The 21453-nt window shown below is 36.9% G+C and overlaps 1 protein-coding gene across 4 annotated transcripts in view; it reads right to left on the reverse strand.

The window, feature by feature from the left end:
* Positions 1-21453, reverse strand: part of TLCD4 (TLC domain containing 4) — a 65778-nt gene that overhangs the window by 17251 nt on the left and 27074 nt on the right. For all 4 annotated transcript variants that reach the window (XM_007116137.4, XM_024119911.3, XM_028489104.2 and 1 more), the window contains 4 exons: positions 21117-21206; positions 19306-19364; positions 17020-17114; positions 1597-1670 (listed from right to left, as the gene is read on the reverse strand). In XM_007116137.4, the coding sequence (XP_007116199.1) occupies positions 1597-1670; positions 17020-17114; positions 19306-19364; positions 21117-21206 (318 nt within the window). The remainder of the gene's footprint in view (positions 1-1596; positions 1671-17019; positions 17115-19305; positions 19365-21116; positions 21207-21453) is intronic.

The raw sequence follows: 21453 nt of genomic DNA on the forward strand, positions 1-21453 counted from the left end.
TACAGGGTAAGCTCCCTAACTCACATGAGTCTGATTTGACTCCCAATTCTCTGGGTTATCTCTGTACTAAGTTACAAAAGGCTACATGTCATTGTGGGAGTCTTCCCTGGGTTTGGGATTTTGACCTAAGACTTGAAAGATAGGTAAATTTTTCGAAGATGGAGGGAAAATAGAGGATGGGAATAAAGGAAGAAAAGAGAGAAAAATCCACAGGTGCGTGAGACAGTAAGGGTGCAAAACTAACTCTAATGAGTGGTAAGAAATAAGGCTGGAGACATGGCGCACATCACAGAGAGCTTCGAAAGTTCAGGGAAGAATCTAAAGAGGATGCAGTGTTTAGTAAGAAAGTAAGGTACTGAAAGTGGAACACAAGAAAGATGACTTCGGTAGCACTGTGAGGAAAGGACTGAAGAGTGGGTGAATGTGGAATCAGAATTAGGAAGTCAGTTGGAAAGCTATCGCAGTAATCAACCATGGAGATCCCGAAGGCCCTAAACTGGGACCATGGATGTGGAATTGAAAGGAGCAGCTAAACATTTCACAGAAAAAATGTCAGCAGACCCTGTCAAATGACAAGATAAGGGTAATAAAGGATAATAATAAACCCATTGTCAAAAATGAGCAACTACCTCCCTCCAGGAGGTGGAGCTTATTTTCTCTCCCCCCACCCCCTTTGAGAGTGGGCCTTGCTTTCACAGAAGAGAGTAAAGAAAAGGAAAAACTTCACAGTGGAGAAACCTGGCAAATACCACCTCAACCACATGATGAAAGTTCATATCCCCAGTGATGTCACATGGATATCATGTAGCCCCTGATATGTGATGAGAAGGGCACTTCACCTCTATAGGATTCCTTCCGAAAACCTATAACCTCCGTCCAGTCGTGAGAAAAACAGGCAAATCCAGACTGGAGAACATTCTACAGAATAACTGGACAGTATCCCTTAACACTGTCAGGGTCATGAAAAACAAGGAAAGACTAAGAATCTGTTACAGACGAAGGGAGAGTGGGGAGGCGAGACAACTAAATGCAATATGGCAGCCTAGACTGAATCGAAGAACAAAAAGAAGATACTAATGGAAAAACTCCTGAAATCCAACAAAGTCTGAAGTTCACTTAATAGTAAAGTATCGATGCTGGTTTCTTAGTTTTGACAAATGTTCCATGATAATGTAAGATATTAATAAGGGAAACTAGGTGAAGGGTATATGGGAGTTTCTGTGCTATCTTTTAACTTTTCTGTAAATCTAAAATGAAAAGATTATTTTAAAAGAGGGACTAAGATAATGTTGGTGTCAGAATTTGGGAACAGGAGGAAGTTGGTGTCAGGAATATTAACTGGACCCAAGATAAATCCAGTAAAACAAAGTATCATCATACCACAAAGAGAGCTGGGTTCAAGAGCCAGGACCACCACCTTCTAGCTTGGGAATCTTGGATAAGTTTTCCTAACCTTTCCAAGGCTCAGTTTCCTCATTTGTACAATGGTGATAATTCATATCACATACTCTCATTTTTATATTTAGGATCTTGGGGAAAAGTTTCCCCAAACCAAACAGCCCAAGTTTAAAATAATTAATGATACCAGTAACCTACCGCTGATTCACAAAAGGGCTGGAAAGTTCTGCAAGCAGGCGAAAATTCCCAATGTATCCCAGCACTCCATCCCTCTGGGTGATAAAACATAAAACATAATGTCAGGGAAAACATTCTTATCAAAATTTCCAAACATCGAAGAAACATTCAATAGCTTCTCAGCATAAAATAATGATCAATGTAAACACAAACCAAGCCTGCTAAACAGATTTTCTTCTCGGTGAAAACTTAGAAATGTCATTAGAATTCTACAGCATTTTTTTAAAGACAACATATTGTACACTTATGTTCACTTATGTATACCATATTCACTTAGAAAAACAGATTTCAAGCAGTTGTCTCACGCTAAACTAATGAATTCTGCACATAGCCATTAGTAACAGCATTCTCAAATTACCGTAGAAATAATGATTAAAGTAGTGTGAATTTAGGAAGTTGAGAAATTTTATAGCAATTAACTATCAAATAGGAATGTAGTTTAATATCCATTAGGAACACCTTAAAAATCTCAAGAGTGTATTTCACTTCCTAAGTAACAATATATAAGCCTGTGAGCAGATACACATTTGTCAAACATAACAACACATGTTAAACCATATCTGTCATATTTGACCTGAAAAATATATCTGTCAATCAGAAGATACTATAGCTAAAACACACACTTTGGGGACCTTTCTGAATTTAGAAACATCATGCCTAGTCCTTTCCACTAATTTAATAACCGGAAAAGTATAGTTGAGTTAATAAGCATTAGAAAGAAAACCGAAGGTATACATTCCAAAAATTTTATGTAATTTTAAGTGTTACGAGGTAAATGGAGTCATTCTAGCACTTCCAATTAAATCAATTATGATTACACACCAAAAGAAATAGTCTCACCTGCCCTCAAAACATCAGATATACCAGAACTTCAGAAATACTTTTCCTACTGTTTATACCACACTGCCTTACAAATGGGAAAAATATAAAGCAATAATGAAAAAAATAATAATGAACGGACTTTTTATTTGAAGATTCTCAGCTCTTCTCTATGTAAATTATTTTACGGATTAAAAACTGAGAGCTGACTGCAAGAGTTAGCTTCCCAAAATGAATCTAAAACTTTTTATAATCTCAAACTCACTGTCCTTAGTGATACTGAAATGGGTGATGAGGAAGAAGAGGAGGACAGCAGAGAGACAAAGACAGTGGCCAAGATGAGCACTGTGCACAGAGGTGGCAGGAGAGGAGGATGCTCAACATTTTAGAGTCAACCAGACACAGCGACAGCAGGTCCAAAACCACATGACAATACACAGGAAATAACTACGTGCGTGTGTTATTACTTTAACACAGAAATAAGTGTAAATTTGAAATTATATATTATTCTGTACTTTTTACTTTTCTGTTGCAATAAATGCATTTATTTAAACAACAGGACCAGTTAATGGTGGCAATTAGTAATTAATAGTGGGACTAAACAAATAAAACTGTGGAAAAATATAATATTTTTATGTTTCTTTCTGGCCTTTTATTTTTCTTTGTTAGATATTTAAATGTAGGTTATATTATTATTTTTTTATTATGTCTTTAAGAAGCATAAATGTAAGACTTTTAAAAAGGAGAATGTAAATACAATAGGACTAAACAGTTATTACCTGTATTTAATAAAAAAATAATAATGATATCTTTCTATCCATGACACAGTAGGATATTTTTACTCCTTATTTCCTTTTCCAATAATACTCTTCTGAAATGCCTGCGGCCTTTAGGATAGCCTTATTTTTTTGCAGAAGTAAAACAACTGCAGTTAAATGTAAAATTTACTTTGACTGGTTAACTCTGCTCTTAGAGGCCCACGTTACTGTTATCAGTCCAGTATGATGATCTCAAGCTAAATATTTTCTCAACAAAGGTGTTTAAGCATAAAATACATAGAATTTTACTTACTAGCAATAGCAGGCTTTTAGAGTTATAAGAATCAAGTTTCCAGCTCTCTAAGAATATCTACTTTGTATCTACAGGCTTGTTCTGGTAGATCAGCTGTTTGTAAGGTCATTTGTATGTATAAATTCATCATATATGCCATCTATTTCTAAAATATCTACCATTTTAAGACACACTAGAGTACTCTAGATGGATTCTAATAAGTTACAATTTTAGTTTTAAAAAAAGTACTATTTAATGTAGCTACCCTTTTCTGGTAACATTTTTGTGGTTTTTTTTTTTTTAATTTATTTATTTTATTTTTTTGGCTGCATTGGGTCTTTATTGCTGCGCACGGGCATGCGTGGGCTTCTCGTTGCAGTGGCTTCTCTTGTTGTGGAGCACGGGCTCTAGGCACGCAGGCTTCAGTAGTTGTGGCACACGGGCTCAGAAGTTGTGGCTCGCAGGCTCTAGAGCACAGGCTCAGTAGTTGTGGCACATGGGCTTAGTTGCTCCACAGCATGTGGGATCTTCCTGGCCCGGGGCTCGAACCCGTGTCCCCTGCATTGGCAGGTGGATTCTCAACCACTGCGCCACCAGGGAAGCCCCCATTTTTGAGTTCTGAAGCAGTTTTATTTCCAAAAATTGAGCCATTATTTCACTGTATGAGTTTTTGTCACAATCTGCACATAACATCAAGCAATGCAGGTTCCGAGAGTTCATCCTTTTCTAGCTCCTCGTGGACTCTTCAATGATCATCAGTTTTGGGAAACCAGTCCATAAATATCTGTTTCACTGCAGATATTCTATTTGGGCAATTCATTATAATTAAGCAATTAAGTTTGGGGAGGCAGGGATAGTTAATGAATGATCATGGGCCTGAGGTGTGCAGGCCAGGATTTGAAGCCTAGCTCTCCTAAGTGACCTCGGGCAAAGCTGACCAAAACCTCAGTTTCTCCATTTGTAAAACAGGCAGAATACCATCTTTATGACAGAATTAATGTGAGAATAAGACAAAATGCAGGGGCTTCCCTGGTGGCACAGTGGTTAAGAATCTGCCTGCCAATGCAGGAGACACAAGTTCGAGCCCTGGTCCGGGAAGATCCCACATGCCGCGGAGCAACTAAGCCCGAGCACCACAACTACTGAGCCTGTGCTCTAGAGCCCGCGAGCCACAACTACTGAAGCCCGCGCGCCTAGAGCCCGTGCTCCACAACAAGAGAAGCCACCGCAGTGAGAAGACCGTGCGCAGCAACGAAGACCCAATGCAGCCAAAAGTAAATAAATAAATAGATTTTTAAAAAATTTAAAAAGACAAAATGCATACTAATGGCAAACGGGAAAAATACTAAAACAGAAAAAGCACTCTAAAAAGAATTAAAAGTGAAATTGAACCAGGTACTTTTTCTTACTATAGCTATAAAGAAGATTAAATAAGTTTGAGCAAGTCCTAAAAGGACCTATTCCTTCTTTCCTAGATAGAAGCCTCCACCTCTAGCCACTGATCCCTGATCCTTGGATGACTACACAGGACTAAGGGCCACGCCTGAAATGATAATGATGAACAGATGATAAGAAAGACAGATCACCATCACAATTAGTAAGGACTAAATGTAGGTTCACTACTGCTATTTTACTATAAAAGATGAATCATATTAATAATCACTCCTCCAAAAGTAGTTAATGTTACTTTCTAATTGCTGCAGAAAAAAATCCAGGTTGAAAAGGTAAATAAATACTTCTAAGAGAAGACTCACCTGTTTTATTTGCCCAATAGGTTATATCAACCTTTTACCTCACTTTGCACAACTATACTGCACCCAACCCAAACTTAATTCTTCACCACAAGTTTATGCTCATGACCATCACAGCATGGTAGAGTTAAAATGTCCTCTGAAGATTGCCTATTTCAATTACCCACAGATTTTTAAAATCCCTTCTACAAAAGCTCTTCCAGGTTGCCACCCAGCATGGACAACTCCATGGTGAGGAGAGTAGCATCTCCTAAAGCAGCTTTCCAAAAGTTCCAGAACTATACTGTACCCTCTTTGAAGTCCACCTGCCAGTCCTACTCCTGATCCTGGCTATCCAAAATCTTTTTTTCATATGATAACCCTTCAAGTATTTAATGACTGTCCAAGTACATGTCTATCTTCTTTCCAGATACCGTTTCCAATTTGCTCAGAAAATTCTGGACCACCCTCTTCAAAGTTTCTGAGCCCTATGAACTGCCAGTATTCATAAAACAAAAACAAACAGATCCAACAACAAAAACCAACCAATCTCTTGATGAAAAGAACCATTTACACATAATAATCCCTACACGTTAACCAGTTAAATCACATACGCACTTACATTTTTTGAGGGGACAGGGTAACCTTTCTAAAGAGAATTTTAGTAGAACATGTCACTACCCTTAAAAATGTACATACCGGGTTTCCCTGGTGGCTCAGTGGTTGAGAGTCTGCCTGCCGATGCAAGGGACACGGGTTCATGCCCCGGTCCGGGAGGATCCCACATGCCGCAGAGCGGCTGGGCCCGTGAACCATGGCCGCTGAGCCTGCGCGTCCGGAGCCTGTGCTCCGCAACGGGAGAGGCCACAACAGTGAGAGGCCCGCGTGTACCGCAAAAAAAAAAAAAAAAAAAAAAAAAAATGTACATACCATTTGCCCAGAAATCCCACAAAATTAGTCTTTGAAAATAATTATGTATAGGCACAAATATGAAAACATAAGAATGTTTCCTCAAGTTATATACAATAGTGAAACTTAGAACAAACACATAACAATAGGGAATTGATTAAATATGATTATATATCCATATGCCATCAACAGAGATAATGATACAACCAAATGGCCTGAAAATAAAAACATTTTCAGAACTTGCTGAAGACTTCGAGAGTGAACCTCCTTTACCCTCTTTCTGAGACAATTATTTGAGGATATGCTGCAGCACGAGTCAATAAGCCAAGACAGATGTGGGATGCAGGAAACAGTGACCCCAAACCAGGGGAGTAATGGCAGGAAGCCTGGGATATCAAGTAGCAGACCTAGAGAGCAGGAGAATGGAGAGCTCCAGGGGCAGGTATCTGGGGGAAAGACGACTGCAGGGATGGGATGCTATCCTCCAAGATATGGAACAACTCAAATATAAGACAAGGGCATATGTTACAAGAAAAAAAAGGAAGGCAATTAGAAACTCGAAGCAAAAATTAGACAGGAAATGTAATCCTGGTTGTGCAGTGAACTATTTTAATAGTCATAATAAACACTTTATTTTCTCTGTGTAGGATCAACTGGATATAAAGGAAAACAATATGATTATAGAATAAAAGGCAAATATTTTAAAGTCTTGGTGATACAACAGTACAAGTACTAATGACAGAAACTGGGAAGCACAGTGGGAGTGACAGAAGTGGATGGAAGGACAGAAGCACAGACATCTTCACCTTAAAGGATCAAGAGGTGCCACAAACCAGAAATAAGTGTTTAAAGTTTCCAAAGGAACGGAGAGAGAAAATCAAATTACTTTAACTACATGGGAAAAAAGAAGGGAAGGGAAATAGAAGTGTGAGTGTTAAATTCTTATCCATCATGGCAAGAAGATAATTAACAGTGTCTAACATTGACAAATCAAGAGGTGGCTGACAGTCACCTAAGTGACCAACCATCAATTCCTTTCCTTCTTCGTATCAAGAGGTGGAGTCTTACTTTCCTCCCCTTGAATTTGGGCTGCCTCAGTGACTCACTTGACCAGCAGAATGCAGTGGAAGTGAAGTTCTGGGTGTTCTGAAGCTAGGTCGTAAGAAGCCATGCAACTTCCTCCTGGGTCTGCTGGAACACTCACTCTTGAGATGCTCTCTCTCTGAACACCAGAGCCAGGCTGTGAGAAGCTCAAGCCACATGGAGGGGCCGCATACAGAAGCTCTAGGCAATGAGGCTGCTGATGTCCGAGCAGGAAGCCAGCATCAACTACCACCTACTTAAATGAGCCCCTTTCAACCCAGTTGACCCTTTAAATGATCCAGTCCCAACAGCTACCTAACAGTACCCACATGAGACCTCGTGCAAGGACCACCAAGCTTTCTTCCTTCTTCTTTTCTTTTTTTTTTTTTCAATATAATTAAGATCTCACAAGTCAATGGGTTTCACTGGCCAAAGTCAGTATTTTAACTGTTGATCAAAATGTCACATTTTTAGCCAAAGTGAGAGCCATCATGTTGGTTCCTGTGTCTTTTTGACAAGACCCTATTAGTCTTTGATAGGTTCCTTGCTTTCTGACACAAGATTACCAGAGTTATTTTGTTGTATGCAATACTTCAATATGTAAAACAAATTTAAAATTTTTGGTTTCGATCCCATTTTTGTAATATATATTCATACCCAGAATGCTATTTTTTTACTTATGCATATATACAAATAGGATACACTCCTACATGTGAATGGTAATTAAGTAAATATAAATAGTTATCTCTGGGTTGGGACGTTGTTTTTTCTTTTTTGCTTGTCAATATATTCTAATCTTCAAATAACAATGAATGACCTAATTAATTCTTTCAAATACCCTCTGCTTGTACATTACTTATCATAGCTTTTTAACTTACAGTGTTGCTGTAAGGGGCCTTAACCACTGTTTTCCAAATGTATTCTTTTGTGGTTTTCTTTCTACCCTTCTGAAATTCTCCTTTGCCTCTTTTACAGGACCAATCTTCTTCTGGTCCCTGACCCTGATCGCCCTCCCCCCACAAGACACACCTTATTTCTAATGGCACATGGGCCCTTTTCCCCAGGAATAACCATGTATCACCACAAACCTCACAACATCTACAAGCATATTCCTGCCCAAACTCTTTCACCCATTTCCTTCAGGGTCTCACATTTCTCTAGTGCCCTGGGTCACTTTGCCCTCTTCTTTCCCTTCCTTCTCTGAAATCCAAAATTAGTCACCATGACCTATTGACTACAAAATGGCTTTTAGTTTAGTTTCTTCCTCACTAATAAAACCACCAAAGTTAAGTTCTTCATAATCTATCATCTACATTATTCCAATAACCTCCTCAAAGAGATCCTCTCCCACGCAGCTTTCTTTTTCCTATGTTATCACCACCAGATTTATTTTTCTAATACGCCAACTGCATCAAGTTATCTTTTGGCTAAAGGTCCTACAACAATTCTCTGAAAAGTAAAACGCAAGGCTGATGAGTTAGAATGTTCACTCCATCAGGCAGCCCCATCTGACTCATCCAAAGGTACAACCACCGCTGAGCCCACATGAATCCTGTAGGCTGACAACCCAAGTCCTTCCTACCACCCATGAAGATCTGACCTCTTCTCATGTTTTCCAACCTAGAAAGACTTCCCTACTTTTTTCTGCTGATCTAAACATGCTGTTATCTTTTTTTTTGGAAGACTGACTAAGTCTCATCTACCTCAAAAGCTCTCTCGGAAAATTTTAAAGAAACATTATATATATATATGAAAATTCCTGCACAATTTATATAAACTGCAAGAATATACATAAGTATTGTCAGTAGTTATCTCTGGAGACTCAGACCTAGAAAACGTTATACTTACTAAGCCCTGTATGTCTACAAACTCAGAATTTTTTATAAACATGCATATTCAGACAAAAAAATAATGGAAATTAACACATTCATCTTTCCATTTCGTAAATTGCTACAGCATTACAGAGTTGTCACTGGGTGATGTGTTACTTGAATTTTTTTTTTTTTTGTGGTACGCGGGCCTCTCACTGTTGTGGCCTCTCCCGTTGCGGAGCACAGGCTCCGGACGCGCAGGCTCAGCGGCCATGGCTCACGGGCCCAGCCGCTCCGCGGCGTGTGGGATCTTCCTGGACCGGGACACGAACCCGCGTCCCCTGCATCGGCAGGCGGACTCTCAACCACTGAGCCACCAGGGAAGCCCTGTTACTTGAATTTTTAAAGATAGTTTCCCATAGTTAAATCTCGGAAGCTGTGGGACTGAACTAGGTAGCTATCATATTCTTATTCCTTACCTCTCCCCACCACCACCTCCTCAGTTCAAAACCACTGCGAGCCAGTGAACTATGCATCAGTAGCCTGGCTTCCATAGTCTCTGATCCTGCACATCAATGACTCTCGACCTGTTTAATCCAGTTCATCCATGAGAGTCAGCATTTCGTGTGGCACAGGCTTCCACAGGCACAGGTGGCCATTAGATAAGATTCAGGTTATGTACAATTCCTTGTTACCTTATCCTTACCCCACCAACAAAACCTACTAAAATACAAGTGAGATAGACACTAGTAAGAGGACAGGTTTAATTCAGCTCTAATAAATTATAAATTTTGATACTTTACTATTAGTAAATTATGGCAAAACTCACAACTGGTTTTGAGTTGTGAGTTTTGGTGAGTCTGGTCAATGTGGTGTTTCCACTTCTGCCATCTATCTTTAAGGAGCTTTGCCTATATTAAAATTCATACTGGCCATGGCCTCTGCATGACTCTATGAGGGAAAACAAAACAAGATTTGTTTGATCCCTTCCAGAGCTTAAAAGAAAATTTTCCTTTCAGCCAGTGATTATGAAAATCTGGATTTTCTTATCACAGGACATTTAATTTTCTAATAGCCAAGAGTGGCTAGGGTCAGGAATTTAGAAGGTGAGGGAGAAAGATAAATAAAATTATTATACACCTACTACTGCTAGCATGATACTAAATACCGTGCCACTATCAATGGCTTGGAGTGGGATGGGCACACTTTCCCACCACTAGGGCTATGTAATTGGTGTGAAGTAAGTTATGGGCACTGGGGTTTATATAAAAATGTGACTATGTTCTACTGTAGCAATTATGAGGTACTTTTTCTAGGCTATTTAGACTGACCCATAATCTTAGGACATTTCCATGGGAAACCCTTTCAGAGCACCATTAATCTAGAAATGAGATTTGGGAACAAAATCCACCCTATATTTAATTACTCTTTGCCTAACTTTAATCATTCAGGTTTTTGATGATTTACTTATAAGACAGAGTTGAAGGTTTGAGCTAACACACAGGACCAGATTGTATTGCCCAATCTGGCTCATGTGAAACAGTGATCTTACCTAGAATTAAGCTTTACTAACTACTACAAGGATAGAGGCTATCAGATAATTCAGAGGAAGTTTGGGACGTGAAGGGCAGTTGGCAAGCCAGGTCCTTCCTGTGTTGAACAAGCAGCACTGGCCCAGAAGATGTGAAGGCTCTACTAGGTGAGGTTCACCAAGATCCTCACACGCGGTGAGAGTTTATCTTGTAAAACATCTCCATTTTATACCTCCAAAAAACTGTACAGACTACATGACATTCTCCAAAGAGCCAGGCCTCACAGAGCCTGGTTTCTCTTTACTATAGGGAATCCTTAGCCAGGAACAGGCTAAGAGCATTCCAGAGTTAAGACCTCTTTCTCCTAACAAATGTCGGTACATACCCTATTTACCCAAAGGTCCTGTCGACAAGGAGATTAGACCTGGGTCACTTGCCTTCTTTTCTTCCCCTCCCTTTCTCCCAAGGAAGTGAATGGATCTGCAGACCAGCTGCTTTCACCCCTTCCTCCCTGGGTTATTTAAGAATTTGGTGACAAAATATAGCTTATTCTTACTTGCCCATTGCCTAGCTCTCCAGTATTAGAACTAAATCCAATCATTTCATCAAAACAGTTGAATCACAGAATCTCAGACTTAGAATAGAACTTTAAAGACGATTTAGTATAAGCTCCGACCTAAAGCTTCTACTTATTATATCTATTTTTATATCTATCTGATTGAAGATATCTTACGGTAAAAGAACCACTTTAAAAGGCTGTTGTTGGGGCTTCCCTGGTGGTGCAGTGGTTGAGAGTCCGCCTGCCGATGCAGGAGACACGGGTTCGTGCCCCGGTCCGGGAGGATCCCACATGCCGCTGAGTGGCTGGGCCCGTGAGCCATGGCCGCTGAGCCTGTGCGTCCGGAGCCTGTGCTCCGCAACGGGAGAGGCCACAACAGTGAGAGGCCCGCGTACCGCAAAAAAAAAAAAAAAAAGGCTGTTGTTTTAATCTTCTATTCACTGGGAATGTCCCTTTTGTAAAACAGCAGTCTCCCCTACCTCTCTTTACCATCCGCATTGGTCCTATTTCCAATGTCTGAATTAAATCAGAGTAAGTCTACTTCTTCTTCCACTTCAGTCCTTTCACATTTCCAAGGACATTTCAAAGCCATGTAGTTGTCCTACAACTTATCTTTTCTAAGCTGACCTCTCTGGGTCCTTCAATTGTTTATCCCAGGACAATAGCCACCTAATCTAATCTCCCCTCTACAGTTATCTGGCAGCTCACCCCAGAACATATGCAATTTTAGAGACTCCAGATGCTGTGGGTATGGCCTAACTAGGAAACTGTAATTTGTTTGAACTGTATACCATACCTCCCCTAATAGAGGAAACATTTAAAAGCAGCTTTCTTTTTTAGCAGATGTGACATGCTATTGGTACAACTACAATTGTGGTCATCTGCCACTTCCCAGTCATTCCCCTCTTTTTATACATTGTCAAGTCCAAGTGCAAAACTTGACATTCATCACTATTCAGTTCCATCTATTTGTTTCAGCTTATTTTTCCAGCCTAAAACTTTAAAAAATGTAATACATCATCCAACATATTATTAGTTCCTCTTCCTAACCTTGCTTCAGTCAATTGATAAGCTTGCATATTTTAAACTTTATTTTATTGTGGTAAAACATACATAACACAAAATTTACCCTTTTAACCACTTTTAAGTGTACAGTTCAGTGGCATTAAGTACATTCACGTTGTTGTGCTGCTATCACCTATCCACCTCCAGAACTTCTTTATATTCCCAACTGAAACTCTTACCCATAAACAGTAACTTCCCAACACCCCCTTAATCCAGCCCCTATCTTATTTTCTGTCTCTAGGAATTTGACTACTTTAGTTACCTCATGTAAGAAGAATCATATGATAAGATTTCTTTTTTAAAAACCTAATTAAAAACAAAATATCGACTAGGGTGGACATGGCAATCCTCTTCGTTGACATCTATTTTATCATCACACATCAAGTCCAATACACGAACTGTTTTCTTTCCTGGTTATTAAAGGGAAATAGGTTTCAAAAAATCAAGCCAGCTTAGAGAAAGAAAGGGACACAGCTCTGCTAAGGTAATCCCACTATGCATATCTGAGGAGATGCACTGTGCTCACAAAAGAGCATGAAGCAGTAAACACAGAACAAGGAAGAAAGAGAAGAATTCCTCCTTACCGAACGAAACTGAGGAAGGCCTTAGAGGAGGTTTGTTATGTTCGTGAAATATGGGAAATGCTCACATCAGGTATTCTATATTAAAAATGAAATACTGAAACAAATTCCAAAACCAAAAACACACATACATATATGGAATATGTATGTATCTTTACATATACACACACATTTAGAACACATATTTTATGAATAAAAAACTGAGCACTTAATATTTTTACCATGGCTAATCCCTCAGTTAGTAGTAAAAGTAATAAACTAACTGTATCATAGCGCTTTTATATAGATTTGTATAAGTGAGCTATAGAAATACTAATAGGGACTTCCCTGGTGGCGCAGTGGTTAAGAATCCGCCGACCAAGGTAGGGGACACGGGTTCGAGCCCTGGTCTGGGAAGATCCCATATGCCATGGAGCAACTAAGCCCATGTGCCACAACTACTGAGCCTGTGCTCTAGAGCCCATAAGCCACAACTACTGAGCCCATGTGCTGCAACTACTGAAGCCCGTGTGCCTAGAGCCCGTGCTCTGCAGCAAGAGAAGCCACCGCAATGAGAAGCCCGTGCACAGCAACAAAGAGCAGCCCCCACTCGCCGCAACTAGAGAAAGCCTGTGCGCTGCAAGGAAGACCCGACGCAGCCAAAATTAATAAATTAAAAAAAAAAAAGAAATACTAATAAAACAATTTCTAAGACTTACTTCTGCTAGTCTATCACTCATTACTGTATAAGAAAGCTGTCAATCTTTTATTTCAGTAGGAAAAAAGTTATCTAACATATTATACAACTTTAAAAAATATTTTTATTTGATTTAAATACTTAAGATGTCTTATTATATATAAATTTAGTGGGAAACAGAAATCACAAAGACCTTACTAGTGAATCTTGCTTTAGTGAGCCATATTAAGTACCTATTTTTAATACCTACCTAGTCTACAGAAATGTTAATTTTTGAAATTTTTTTATCTTAAAATGTTGCTGTAACAGCCATTATAGTTATCTAAAATTCTTCTTTAAGGCTATCTTAATGGGAGAAAAAAAGGAAATACATTATTTAAGTGTAACTGAGACCATGCAACACTATTTAACTCACCTTAAAACAGTAGTTTTTCTTTTTTAACACTGTTAATGATAAAATGTTAGTGAGTCATGGCATTTGTTTCACAGCATTGTGGAAATTTTTGTTTAGACTAAACATAAGACCAGTATTTTTCTACTTCTTCTCTCCTGACGTAAATTACAACTTTATCTTACATAACGAATCTCATTTTTCAGTACCACTTCATACACAATTGTTTGTAAAATGTTTTTAAAACATAGATAACTGGGGTAAAATATTAAACAAAAATCAAAAATCTTCACCTTCAAAGTATCACACCTAATACTAATACCCTTAAATAAATGTAACAAGAGGCATTTGAAACCAAATTTTCTTCTTAAATTGCAGCAGAATGGTTTAATGATTAGATCCTAGGGTAATGGAAAGATGCAGAAGAGTTGGCAAAGTACGCAGAGACTCAGTGATTTTTCTTGCGAAGTTTAAAAGTTTTCCAAATATACTATAACTCAGTATCTAAAGATGTGGTTTGATTGGTGAGAGGAGGTGATTCACAAGGAATACAGGAGAAAACTAACGTTACCCAAGAAGTCAGAAAGGGAGAACAAAAGAGGATGGTTTATCCCTAAACATAGGACATTAAAGCCTAAATGTGCCACTTCCTTTATGATAAGAGATTAACCTGTCATATTTTCCCTGACAATGAGTATCCTGCACAAGGGATGAAAGCTGAATATCAAGAAAAAAGCTGCAGGATTTTTACCTTTCTATGTAGGCAGAAGAGAAGACTTCTTAAGCTCTAAATTATTCCATGAGATAATTTTAAAACTCCAGTAAATATATTAGAGAGAGGATCAAGACATTATATAACCTATTCACAACCTACAATACCCTAAGTTCAAAAGACTCTTACTTAAAAAAAAAAAAAAAGACTCTTACTTTTGTTATGTCAGATAAGGTAAAGTTGTTATTTACATTCAACTATTCAGTAGGGCGTACATTTAAAACCTACAGGTAATTAGCCTCTATTCTTCACTTTAAGTTTTAATTAGTTCCAGTTAGAAAATCTTTTAAGAAAAAAAGCTTACTACAAACAGCTTAAGTAGTTGCAGAAGTATCAAGTCGAAGTGCTTTCCAAATGCCAGTTCTCATAGCATAAGGGATAAGAATTTCATAAAAGTTTATACAAAATAATAATAGTAGCAGTACTTGCTGTTGGTATTTTGTTAGCCTTACTTGAAATGCACAAAGTAACCTGGGAATTCGTTGCATGGGAAAAAATTTTCTTATATTCAAATAGTAAATGTAAGATCTATAAATGACATAGGATCTCTACATCTATAAATATTTATTTCATCAATTTTGTTTCTATTTTGTTTCCCTATGAATAGATTCACTTTAATTAGATAATTTTCTTTCATACCATTCATTTATTTCATACAATAGAACACAGGAAGACATATCAAAAAAGCAACCATCTCTTGAAAAAACTGCAGTTGATTTTCTTATCAACTTTACTAAATAAGGCAGCAGTTAATTTCTTTTTTAAAAATCCAGCATTCACTTTACTAACATTTTATAAAGGCATAAAAGTCCAAAGAGCAAACAGTATTCCTCCCACATAATGAAATATTCAACTTGCCAATCCATGTACATCAGCTATTTGCCAAGCCTGTGACTTCAGTGGCCGAGAGAGAACAGCAGTTCATACTAGTCACATTTACAAATGCATGTAAATGACCTGTTATCTTTCACCAGCTTATATTCTTTTCATAGCACAATGATTATTTGTGACTCATGTTTAGAGACCATACTTCTAACCTGCAGCAGGATATTAAACTTACACGAGTACTCACACACATTCTTCCCTGAGTCAACCAATATTTTGTTAGTCAGTTTCCACGTCTTTTTAGCAAAAGTGCCCAGGAAACAAAGTGCATGTATTGCAACTATCTAAGACCTGTAAAAGGTAGAAGTCTATATGTTATAACTACCTATAATGTATTAAAATCTAAAAAGGAAGACAAGGAAATAAACAGTAGGAAATGCCAGTAAAAATAACCTATTGCTTCAGAAGAATAAAGTGATTATGGATACCTACTGGGATCCTATAAATACCTACTTATTTATAACATTAAAACCAGCATAGTTTTTAAAACATTTACATTAATTATTTAGACTTATAACTTTAAATGGGTGATATAAAGAGATGCTTTGATGTATCTTATGCTTGCAGAAATAATGTAATCTGATGTTTTATTCACCAGCTATCCTTGTGTGGGGCAATATAAAGAAAAATAGAAGAATATTATTAATACGCATTTGTATGAGTTTTTTAAAAGCCCTCAAAATCGTCGCAAATGTCCAGTAATATACAGATTTTAATAATACCAAATAAGAAAAAAAAAAGCCAGTGGTTACATTTATGTTTTAAAACAGGAAAAACATGGACTGGTATACCACATGTATTACATAAAATTTATACTATTCGAGTTTACATACGTCTATTATTTCCCAGTATCTATCTTGGGTTTGGTGGTATATCTAGGTTGAAAAATAACTGATTGAGGAGAAACCTAACAAAGATGCAAGGGATATAAAATTGCTAATTTCCAAATGTATAATGTAGAAAAATAATGTTAGAAATAAAAGTTAATATGCACTAGTGCCCCAGATTTGCTGTATCCTCTATTAGCTCAGTCTGGAAGTTCTGATGAAGCCTCTGAACAAGACTCCCCCTCCCCCTCCCCCTCCACCCCTGCTCTAGCGTACTTAAGTGTAACTATGCATGTATGTGGAACTGTACATGAAATTAAGCAGAAAAGAAATACTTCAGCTGGTTATACAGGAATCTATACCTAGCTCCGGCTGTTAAAACATACATGCATCTAGAAAGACAGACAAATATCAGTAGCCACATGATCCTAAAGGTTTTGAGTGAACATTCAGGAAATTGGGGTCATCTGACTTTCTCAAAGCGTGTGAATCCAAATAGACACACTAATACGAACGCGTAAGTAAAGCTATTACTTTTGTTAACACACAGGATGACATCACAAGAGTGATTCCTGAATGCATTTGGGGTTGATCTTTATAAATTAAGAATTGTATGTTTAGATTTATCTTCACCCTTGAGGCGTTACTCCCAATCTTGTCTGCTTGTCAGACCACTGTAAATCCTGGCACTCACCAGTACAAAGTAGTATGCATACAGCGCTGTACAATGGTGAATTATAAAATACTTGTCACCAATCACTTTCCAATACCAAATGAGAATCAACAAATCTGTAACAAGGAAAAATAAGATATTACACAGGAAGAAAGCTTCATTGTTTTTCAAGTGTATTTAACTTTCTCCTGACATCACATCACAGTCCACTCTGAGCCCACAGCACTCGTCTCGTACATCAGGAGTTCAACTACCCCTTTTACCAGTAAGTATGTGCTTCCAGATAACTGTCTCCCCTACACTACTGGGACTTCTCTAGGAAGAGGACCAAGTGTGGGCATCCAGCACACTGCCAGGCGTATAGCTATGTAATGTAACGTATTTGTTGAAAGTATAAACGAATTAACTTGTTACAGGGTTAAATAAAATGAAAATATTACAGAATAAAAATAATTTGAAAATAAGGCTAAATTACTGATTTTTGCCACTATAATAACTCAAACGGATAAGACGATCTCAGAAAAGGTATAAAACGACCAACTCATTTATAACACAAATTCATCAAAAAAATTTAAAAGTTAACAAAGAATGTGGTTAAATATTAATTCAAAATAGCAAAAAAAACCACCCCAAAACACGAAGAACTATAACTATTAAAAAGATATCTTAAAAAAGAGCTCAAGGCATCCATTTTTCTTTAAATTCTAAATCAATACCACAATTCAGAAAATTGTTTCATTTAATAAAACAGAAACATCTCAAACTGTGAACACAAGTATTTTCTTGACCAAATGGTTAAACATGAAATTTAAACCTGGAAACAAATGGCTATCATGGATGGAAACCAGAGGATGATTCAGGTTTTGTGGGTTTGGAGCTCGTAGCATGAGGAGCTTCTTTTATAAAAAATAAAAATTACTAATACAAAACTAGATGTGAATATATATAAAGGTAAAAGAAATCATCAAATTATAAATTTTAAGGAGAGGAAAAAAATACCACAAATGTGGAAATCAAGAAAATTTAAAACTATTAGTAATTAACTGCCTGATATGCTTCTCTAGATACATTTTTCCTATATTTGGCTGTATATTCTTTGGTTACCAATTTATATGATAATGATCTTATAATATCTTCTATACAGAGAATAAAAGAATTAACCTTTCATTCAGCTTGGTTTAGAAAGTTTGTTTCAGTTCATAACTTATTTTTAAGTGTTTTGAATTATTACCTTATTTGAGAAAATCTTTATCAAGTTTCTTTCGTACAAGATTTCCTGGGTAGTAACTACTCTCTGAATTGACAATACTCATTAACCAGTGTATGAGGCATATTATAAATTTTGTGTTAACCTTGTCAATGAAAGCATTTTGTGCCAAAGAGCAAATCTTTTCCCAATATGTCCACAAGATTCACTCTTCTTTTAATTGGGCTGTTGAATAATCCAATAGCCTATTCATTATTTCCATCCCAAATGTATCTTTTCCTCTTAATAAATTACTGTGTTTTGGTTTAATCTAATTTTTTTTTTTTACAATTCACTTCTTGATGGCAGAAAATTTTCTACCGAGTCCATCACTCATCTTTATCACTTTTGTTTCATAGTCCATTATTTTTACTTGGATTTTCTTTCAGCTGTTAATTAAATTTGAAAATTACAAAATAGGGTTCCCTGCATAAACGTCCAAATCAGGGATCTCTTATTTCTCTATTGTTTTATTGAGACAGTCCAAAATGTCGTTTCAAAGAGCAGTTTAAATGGCATATTCTCAACTTAACTTCCCCTCTGTCTCGTTGTGTAAAAGGTTATTCCAACCTCATCCAACATGAGAGAAAATATGACAGAGGGAAATGTGAAGTAGAAAGAGTCCATGGTCTTAACTGATTATGACTAAAATACCTTACTTTTGCAAATCTTACCAAAACAATACAAAACCATGACCATGGGAGCACATTTCAAGGGCCCTTGCAAGTGAGGACCCTGAGGCTTAAACTTCCTTAGCGTCATGGTAATTGCACCTGAGCGACTCTTTAGTCCAAAAAGGAACCATCACTAGTAAAAAAAAAAAAAAAACATCCAGGCTTAACTGAGGCCCCACTCTGCAGCTCTGATCTTTGAGAACCAGAGAGCCAACATGAAAAATGTTTCATGTTCTACCATTACAGCAGATATTTTTTTCCCTCAGTATGGATCCTAAAAGTTGCTTCTTAAATAAATAAACCAAAAGCATAGACTATGTATGTATTCTTTGCATAATTCCATAAGTAGTCGAAAAAGAAACAGACAGTAAACAACATATCACATACCAGAAATGAGGTAGCCTGAAGCAATAGCAATATTCACTTTCACAAGAGATGGATCACCCCTGTAAATATTAAAAAAACAGGTTCCTTTTTTTAGCACATGGTTATAGATGACAGCTACTTTTTTTTTCTATTGAGATTTAAATATAATTTAAATGTCCTCTATAGGCGCTCAAATGGTAACTTGTCATTTGCACAAGGTACTGTGTTAGCTATAATGCTTCTAACTGCAATAATCATAATTGCTTATACTTATTAGCCCAAAGTTTTATGAAAATAATATTACCGAAAGACAACATTTTATAAGTGTGTTCTCATATGATTTGTTTGTGAAAGGACTCAAATGGAATTCCAGACGCTGGTTGTCGTTGGTTTGATTCCTTATTCTGAATCAGAGACTCAAATAGCCTCAAGAAATCATCTAGCCTGCCCCTGATTTAGAGGCACTATACTGTTATCCTCACTTTACTGAGGACTGGAGAGATTTGCCTATTATCACAAATTAGAAAATGATCGGAACAGAACAATTTAATCCTGCTGTTTTGACCCTTACACATATCAAGATCCTACACTTTTGCCCTGTTCATGCTCTTGGCTCCAGGAAACAAATACAAATTATCAGTCCTTTATCTGACTTTTAATGTGAACTACTGGTAAAATGAACATAAAATAAAACTGACAACAGGTAAACTACAAGTGGAAAAATTTAGAAGTCATGTCTTCTTTACAAATTTTTATCTGTAAATACGATCCAGGAAAATTGCACCTGGAATAAATTATGGTATCTAAGAAAATGTTAAAATATCAAAAAGTATAATAGGTAAAAATTTGATAAGGACAAATTGGTCAACGAATCAAATCTTTGTTATAAAAGTTACTTCCCAAAACAACTGGTTCTGTTGATAATCATGTGGGTAAAATTAAAATATGAAAAAAAAAAGTAGCAATTGTTTAGGTAGAGCACATTAAAACCTGGTCAAGGAATGAAATTCACTAAATTAATTCACTTTGAAAAATATCTTCTCAGTGAAAATGTATGAATACTGGTATAACTCTGACCAGCATAATTCCATATTTATGAATAAAAAACAACATCATTGCAGTCAAATAGTGATGGTCAAAAGACCTGGTCAAATTGCCCCACATCCCTCAGAACCCACGTCTATCACATCCCTGTGCAGTGCTTCTTCAAAACACTTCCAATCCCTCAAACTAAACTGAACTAAGTCTTCTCATATAATGCCAGGAAGTACAATTTGTAAAACTTCTGCCATTGGAATGACATTTAAATTCTTCAAAAAGAATCATCTTACAAATTATCGTGTTATGGCTAAATATAATTATTATTCGTGCTTCAAATCATCTCATGTGGTACTAAATTCCTCTCACATGGACATCTATAATTCTCATTTTCCTATCTTTGATATCAAATGATGGGTCAAACATAAATTTAAAGACTAAGTCTATCCTATCTATCTGACTATCCTATCTCAATAATAACTCATTTTTGCTCAGAACAGTGTTTACAATAACTTGATTTCACTCACTAACACGGTATAAACGTTTACATAATCATCATATTCTCCCTGTTTTGGATAATAATTGCAATACTAATGCAAAATGGCCCTCATTATTTGTATTAAATCTAAAATAAATCATTCTAATGCACCTTGCTGAAATATGTCTGAACACAAGCATTTTAACAAACCGTACACCATCAATATGTTTTCTGTTTTAAAGTAAGGAGATGTTCTTATCAATAATTAAAATCAAAACATAAATCAAATTGACTATATTGGAAAGAAACAGCTTACCAAAGTGGATCAGCAATAGTAGCCTCATCAAACAAGAAAATGTACAAGCCAAAAACCCCAACCACCAAAGAATGACACGTAGACACTACCCTGAAATGAGATGAAACAGACACAAAGATTTTAGAATCTGTGCAATAAATTTTAACTAATTCTGGCAAGACATTTAACACTCTGAAGAAGTTAAATCTGGAAGCATTTAAATATAGGATTGGAGTACATCTGAGAATATAATACAAAATTGCTATTTAGAAATCCAAGGGTCACAACTTTACTTTGGAATCAATAACAAGAAAGATGCCCAGGTCTACAATTTCCTGCTAGACAACTGATGAATCAC

Source organism: Physeter macrocephalus, chromosome 4 (assembly GCF_002837175.3).
Source record: "Physeter macrocephalus isolate SW-GA chromosome 4, ASM283717v5, whole genome shotgun sequence".
Classification (NCBI taxonomy): Eukaryota; Metazoa; Chordata; class Mammalia; order Artiodactyla; family Physeteridae; genus Physeter; species Physeter macrocephalus.